General features: G+C 39.0%; 1 protein-coding gene across 2 annotated transcripts; it reads right to left on the bottom strand.

The window, feature by feature from the left end:
• Positions 1 to 566: 566 nt before the first annotated feature.
• LOC148676214 (uncharacterized) lies at positions 567 to 7,245 on the bottom strand. 2 transcript variants are annotated; one of them, XM_088604961.1, is made up of 9 exons: positions 7,063 to 7,245; positions 6,478 to 6,596; positions 5,339 to 5,399; positions 4,733 to 4,800; positions 4,193 to 4,295; positions 3,446 to 3,493; positions 3,210 to 3,328; positions 1,812 to 1,957; positions 567 to 852 (listed from the first exon to the last, which is right to left on the bottom strand). In XM_088604961.1, exons 1-9 carry the CDS (start codon positions 7,166 to 7,168, stop codon positions 747 to 749), a joined length of 876 nt encoding a protein of 291 aa, XP_088461087.1. In that variant the 5' UTR covers positions 7,169 to 7,245; the 3' UTR covers positions 567 to 746. The 2 variants fall into 2 exon arrangements, with proteins under 2 accessions (XP_088461087.1, XP_088461094.1); XM_088604968.1 differs by lacking the exon at positions 3,446 to 3,493 and having other exon boundaries at positions 7,063 to 7,227.
• Positions 7,246 to 7,252: the final 7 nt, after the last annotated feature.

The raw sequence follows: 7,252 nt of genomic DNA on the forward strand, positions 1-7,252 counted from the left end.
TGGCTTCCTTTAGAGTTCTCTGGCTGGATGTGACCGTAAGATCTATTAACTACTATCTACTCAACAGGCCAGATGGACCAAACCGCCTCATCTTGTTTGTAGCCTTCATTATGATCTAATGTTAACCACAATCTGACAGCAGCATCAGGAGTTGTGTTCTTATGTTACCTGTTTTCATAACCTTTTCAACATTTCCATAACTATAATACAAGGAAGAAGGAAACAAATCAAGTAAAATTGCAATGAGTTTTGAAAACAATGTACAGTAACTGGAAAACTGCATTTGTTCATTGGAATAATAGTCTGGAGCAGTTAAGTCAATACCAACTTACTCTGGCACCATGGTCCCGAAGCGATCCCTAACCTGAGATATGTCCAAAGTTGCATGTCACATGCATACTACAATATTAAACCTAATCTTAAAATAATTATCTTATTTATAAGAATTTAACTTAGACCCTGAAATTACATACTGTACTATCTATACTATACTCATATACTACAGTACGCTACTGTAATTTACTGAATGACTTGTGTTAAGCCAACTCTTCAATCTACCCACTAGCTGCAGATTTCTAGCTCTTTAATCGATGCAAGCAGAACGCCACCATGAAGAACTGGGTTTGTAATTGGAGCTGGTGGGTGGATTGCAGTTGTGACGGTATCTCGGTCACTGCTGACCCCACTTCATGGCCCGGGAGGGCTAGGTGACCCAGCCCCTGCAGCAGGAGCTGAGCGGGCAGGGGTCATGTGAGGCTGGCGACAAAGGACATCGCTGGACCCAGGTCTTCCGTCAGCTTCTCGGGGAGAGACGACACTAACGATATAAGGCTCTGGGTCAGATTCAATATCCTGCGAAGACACAAACCAGCGTTTAGACCTGAGCAATATAACTGTCGACAACAAGAGTTATAATAGATTGCACAGTCCAAAGCCAGAGTTGTACTTAGTAACCTCTAGAGGGCATCAGATTTTATTTTGGGTCCATTGCAATTGAGAACATTTTAATAATAATAATAATAATAATAATAATAATAATAATAATTGCACCAATTCAACATGTGGCAGTGTGGACCAGCTAGAGAAATGGCTGGATGTGATCCTTGGATCTATTGACTACTATTTACTGAACTGTCCACATGGGCCAAACAGCCTCCTCTCATTTGTAACGTTTTTTATGTTCCCCTCCAAAAATCATCACAGTGTCCAATACCTGGATGATGCAATGGCTGCCAAAGTGCACCAGTATGCTTACCATATACTGGTGTACATTACTGCTTCCTATTCACTGTGAAGGTGCTATATGCTGGTGATCACCCAGATGCCTACCTGCCCAGAATGTGCAGAGCAGTTCAAGTACACATCTTGCAACATTACATATAAGGCAAACTGAAATAGGTAATTGCTTAGCCTCGCTGTAGGAAAGAAAGTTGGTCCTTCATTTTTTGTGCTATAGAAATACAATTGATTTATGGACATACCCACCAGAGCGCTTTTTCAGGGTGAGACACCTGGGAGCCCCGAAACATATTTTAATTGATATTACACAGGGTAATAGGATCCTGAAGCAGCTGTGGTACAAAATTCCAGAAATAGGACCTTCTGCCTGCAACAGTTGAGTCTGTAGTTATGCCTCGGTGGTGCCAACACCCACTTCTCAGTGGTTCACTAACAGAGCAAAGAACGTGCTTCTGTCTGAGGTGCCAAACTGCTTTGTCACTGCTCACTAAATATGGTCATTAAAATAAAGAAGAGATGTGGTAGGTTAGTCACCTCCCCTACAAAGGAGAGGACTGCATCTATGGTCTTACCAGCTGACGTAATGTGCAGGCAACTGGGGCTCTTGCTTGGATTCCTGCTCTGTGGCCAGTGACAGTTTCAATGATTTGAAATTGGCTTCAATGTCCCTCTTGAGAATGGATAGTGGCGTGATGCCTTTGAAAGAGCTGATAACTTGCTGTAACAAGTTAAAGACAACAGACAGGTTGTAAGTGGCCAAAAAAATTCCAATTTGATAAACTTAGGTAATTTATAGACTAGCAATTACCAGCGTTAATGAAAATAAGCAATCTTGGAAGAACCAACAAGAACCAGTGCTTTTGTCCATTTTCTGTGTATTTGGATTGCGTATCTGTCACGATCGTAAACCCCTCCTCTTAAGGACGCTTCAGCCCTTCCTTGTTTTATTCGTTATCTCCTGCACCTGCCTTCGATTCCTGCCCCCCTGCTATAAAAGCCAGACGTTCCTGCCAATCTGGGCTGAGCTTTGGAAGATGAACGCCTGGAAGCCCGCCTACCCGCGAGTCCAGGAGTGACTCGACAGCATAGGCTTCACAACGGAGTCCTGACCTTCTGGGTCTGGGACTGGAGTGTCTGGTCCCGTTACCCCCTTTTATTCCCTCAACCCTTCACCGGATCCCGCTCTGGCTTTTAACTACATTGTCTGTGTCAGGATGGATCACCCAGCTGTGGACATTGGCTTTCCCTGGATTATTTTACGGAGTCCCTTGGACTTGTTTGCCCTGGACCCCCCCCCCCCAAACACCAGCGCACCTTGGACACGCCCCCTGTTCTTCTTCCAGCCCCTATCCTAGTCTTTTTCCCCGTGTTTTCTCACTCCCTTCCTGATTGTTCTGTCTGCATAGGGTCCTGAAAGACGCTTCGTGACAGTATCAACTAGTGTTAATTTTTAATGATTTTGAATATCACAGTGCCAACAAATGGTGATTCTAGCTGGTCACAAAAAACAATCAATTGTATTTATCAAGTGAAATAGTAGAAAATATGGTAAGTTATGAAGCCTTAATTGGTTTGCTTTCAGCCACCCACCTGTAGAAGTTATGTTTAAGAGTTTAGTGTAAAATTCAACAAAAGAAATGGAAAAGTTCAACCCTCCAAATTAAAATCCAAAGACATTAAACAGTAATATTAATGATTAAGGAGGTTAAACACCTGTAATAATAATACAGAGCTATTTATAGGGTGTAAGTAGCTATTATCAACCCTAATAAGTTCAGCACAAAATAAAAAAAAATTCTGCCCCAATATAGTTGTGGTTGTGATTTTAACTTTTAAAGGCCTTGCTCAAATCATTTTACTCCACAAAATGATTATAAAGGATTGCTGTAAATGAACTGCATCACAGATCCATTTTTACATTTGTAATAGTAACAGAAAGCAGCAAAGAGGTATGAACTAAGCACACTCACATATAAAACAGACAGCTGGTGTGCTATGTATTTGTGGCTGCCCAGGTGTTTCACATCATCTTCTAACTGCTGACTCAGGACAAGTAATTGGTTCATCTTCCCAAGGTGAGGAAAATAGTCTGCAATAATAAAACAGCATGTAATTCATCCTCCAGCCCTCTCAATTCCTGTTCACCTGTAGATACAAGCCTTGCCATATTGAAAAGAATGTTCAGATATCCTTAGTGTTCGGTCACCTTTTTTACTGCCAGGGTGTGTAGGGGTGTTCAGCTGCAGAAACTTTACTGTTAAATGAAACAAAAAATAAGACCTTGCATTATGGAGATAGCAAAACTAACAGTGCTGGAGAGCATTATTATTGTTGTTGCGCATAAGCCTTTATTCAAGATGATTTTCAAAGTTTTACATTAAGTGAAAGTGCAACAGAAACAATGGATTTATAAGTTGTTGATTATTTGTCAAATAAATTACAACAAGGCAAACACTCTTTTTAACTCTATCCATTTGGGCATCGCATGAAGTCTTACTACAAAGTGCCGAAGAAGAGATATGTGAGGAGGTGTCGCTCTTGAAAGTTAGCTAGTTAAATTGTTTTCTATTCTTATTCTGTTATTGAATAAACTTTTACAGTAAACAAGGACTGGGCGTAGAGGAAAAACAGAAGAGACATTTTAAGAGCATCAATATATTTGAGGGAAATAACATGGCGTTCTGATAAAAGAATAATTCTGCTGATTGAAATGTAGTGAAAGACTGAAAAAGTAAATGCTTACTAAAAAATTCAATTGGTGTTCATCTTTCTGGCAGGCATAGCTGTAGCATCAAATACAAAGTTCTGGTTAACAAAACTGTCCATATTCAAGAAGTCAGTTTTTATTCTTTGTTACTTCCTTAATTTGGCGAGATGACGAATTACCTCATATTTATCGAAATACCACGTATGTGATGTGTTGTAGTGGATAATTACAGCATACAGCTCTTACTGTCCATGGGAGGATTCTCCAGCATGTCAACAGGACTCCCGTGTATGATGAAGATCTCAACTCGAGGGAACATTGTAGACAGTCCCACTGCATCTAGGTAATCCTGGTTAAGAGCACAACAAGTCATTGTCCTTTAATAAAGAAACTTGCCTTCTTAAACTGCATTAAGCATAAACCACCATTTTGTTCAGCTGACATCCATCAAACGAAGATGTTTTCCAAAAGTGCTTTTAGTCCTGCGTGCTGCACATCTGAATCCACTAGCAGTTACAGTTTGAAACTGTACAAAGTATGTGCTGAGAAACACTCGAAAGAAACTTGATGAGACCTTAGAAAAGTGTAAAAAAATACAGCAGATAATTCAATTTAGGCTAGATGTTTTTGATTCTTGTTTATGGCCATTGGCACACGACACAAGCAACTACATCATCAGTTTAGGGTGTACTAGAAGTGTACTTTCATCATTAAGGAGTTTAATATATAAAATGTATATATGGTATTTAACAATTTATAGATAAAAAAAATAAAAACAGTTGTTACCTCTAGCTGTGGAACAGGTTTGGGCAGATGCTCCAGAATTTGTTTCATTCGTTCTATTATCTTGGTGCCTGTATTATTGGGAAAAGGAACAACAAGGATTACAACAACCCACAACCATTGCCTAAGATAGATAAGGAGAAAGACATACAGGTAAGTACAAATGGATTACTATTAAAAGACACCATGACCCTGAAAGTGTCATGGTGTCTTTTAAGATTAAACTGTCACTATGGACTATGCAAATGTGAATATTAATTAGTTCTGGCGGTTTCACAGCCCTGGAAAGCTAGACTGTCTAAACAGACTTCTAATTCCACTTCGTGTATATTAAAACCCAAGACAGCAGCCACAGAGTTTTCATCCTGATAAGGTTAATCATTATTAATCATGAGTGTATATATGTACCTTACAAGGAACAAATTTAGATAGGAAGGGGTGATTACTGGGAATAAATCTTAATTAGCTCTTGCCATTTCACCACACTGAAGAAGGCAGGACCATCATATTTCATTATTCATATTCATCACTGTAAAACATAGTGACTCCATGCTCTTAACACCACACCATAAACCAGAAAGGTGAATAATGCCCCATGGATAAGCTCACCTCGTCTGTGGAAAGATTCTGATTCAACTGGACTAATATCTTGTCCAAGTTGCTCCTGGAACTGTGGAGAATAGCAGCATTGAGTCAAGTAAGTAAGGGGAGAAACCTTTCTTCTACTTAGCACAAAGAAAGAGTGTATTACATTTCCAGTCCAGTATCAAATGCAAAACTGCCATCAGAACAGTAACAAAACATTTTTTCTCTTCATCCTAACAAAGACAAAATCCAGTGCCTCAAACTCCTTGAGGTAAAAGCAAATGTTGGTGCAAAGTCATGATACAGTAAATGACAGAAAATAAGTAACAATCTCTCTAAAGCACGTTGCAAATAAAACTCGTTCTTCAGTGTAATCGAAATTACACAGTAGATCACTTCTGAAAGTGAAAGAAAAATCTATAGCCATTTTGTAATTTAAAGTTTTCCTTTCCTGTGTAATTAAACCAAGTAACAGTTACAATTTACAGTGATGACACATTTTTTACAGGAAATGTCTATCCAAAGTACTTTGCTCAAAAGTACAAAAACAATTTTCTGCTCCACACTACAACCCTTAACTGTTTTTTCATATCTGTATGTAAAGCCTAATGTAGTAGAACTGTGATTTATCTCAATAAGATATATAATTGTGTATTCAAGGAGTGTACAGGTGACTGTAAATTGTTATTATCTATACACCTTTTTAACTGAAAAAACACTAGACAGAAAAAGGTTAGTGATAATCAGGATCTGTGAAGCTACTAGGCAGTTTTGGTCTGTTGGTCTAAGAAAAACACTGAATTTATATGATTGTCCAACATCCAGGATTTTACATGACAAGATTTTGTCATTCTAAGGTATATCCAATCTGAGTTGTTAATTAGGTTGGTTTGGATTTAACTTTAAACCAATATTATCCTTCTTCAGTCCAGAGGAAGGATAATATTGGATGGCATTGGGGCTTGATGTCTGAACGTTTTCATACTACAATCACCTACAATCACTGGTAGGTTTGATTAGGGTTGTTATTAAAGGTATGACTTGTTTTACGGTCACATCTAGGTTTAAGCAAATAAATATTTTGTCTGACGCATCCATAAAGGTGAACCATAATGATGAGGACCGACAGGAGCTGTGGACACTGCAGAGTCTTTCCACCTCACCTGTTGAACCTGGGCTCTGATGAGGAGGTCCAGCTGGCAGCACAGACTCATCATCTCCAATGCCACCTGCTCACAACTCAGGTGAATGGGCTGCAGGGGTTTCTCAACATTCACCTCCACTGTAACACAGGAAAACATTTCAGTAATACGCTATTCATAAACTTTTGCAGCAACCTCACCAAATTATAACCCGGCTGTGAAAGCGCTGTCTAGATTTATTGTGAGTTAATACGAAAATCAGTACTACAACGTCTGGCACCGCGACGGTGCTGCGGATACTCAGACTGTGTATATAATACGCCCATTGCCATCTACTGGCAGCAAGGAAAACGAAATATTTTTTAACGGTAAATTTTAAGATTATTTTGTTACCCGAATACTACTTAATTAAAAAACAAAAAAAAGAATCCCCATTTTCAGAAAAGCTTTTCACAATTTCATATAGTTTATATCACATTGAATGATAAAGATTTGTATGATATTTTTCTCTTCAAAAATAAATTCGAAATGTAAATTATGCATTGATAAGTACTGCTATTTTCTGCGTAACGTAGCTGGTTTCTTTAACGGTAATACGTGACTCACCTTTGAATTTAGCATCATAAATACAAGGTTGGCATAGCGGCTCCGTGCTGCTTACAGCTGCCATCCCGAAAACAGCCGGCTGGCTGCAACACATACCCGGAGCCATTTCGTGTTACACTTAAGCAAAATAAAATTTAACAAAAACATGGCATGGGTGAGAGGAGAGCATGTACGACTCTTTCGATGTATA

The sequence above is a fragment of the Lepisosteus platostomus genome, chromosome 2, assembly GCF_059453375.1.
Source record: "Lepisosteus platostomus isolate fLepPlt1 chromosome 2, fLepPlt1.hap1, whole genome shotgun sequence".
Classification (NCBI taxonomy): domain Eukaryota; kingdom Metazoa; phylum Chordata; class Actinopteri; order Semionotiformes; family Lepisosteidae; genus Lepisosteus; species Lepisosteus platostomus.

What these genes read in the sequence shown, in the direction of transcription:
- LOC148676214 (XM_088604961.1), bottom strand. Translation starts at nt 7,168, where the DNA reads ATGGCTCCGGGTATGTGTTGCAGCCAGCCGGCTGTTTTCGGGATGGCA. An exon ending in TCAGAGCCCAGGTTCAACAG is followed by an intron (nt 5,400 to 6,477) that starts GTGAGGTGGAAA and finishes TATTCTCCACAG; the next exon opens with TTCCAGGAGCAACTTGGACA. An exon ending in ACCAGCTGTCTGTTTTATAT is followed by an intron (nt 1,958 to 3,209) that starts GTGAGTGTGCTT and finishes AACTTGTTACAG; the next exon opens with CAAGTTATCAGCTCTTTCAA.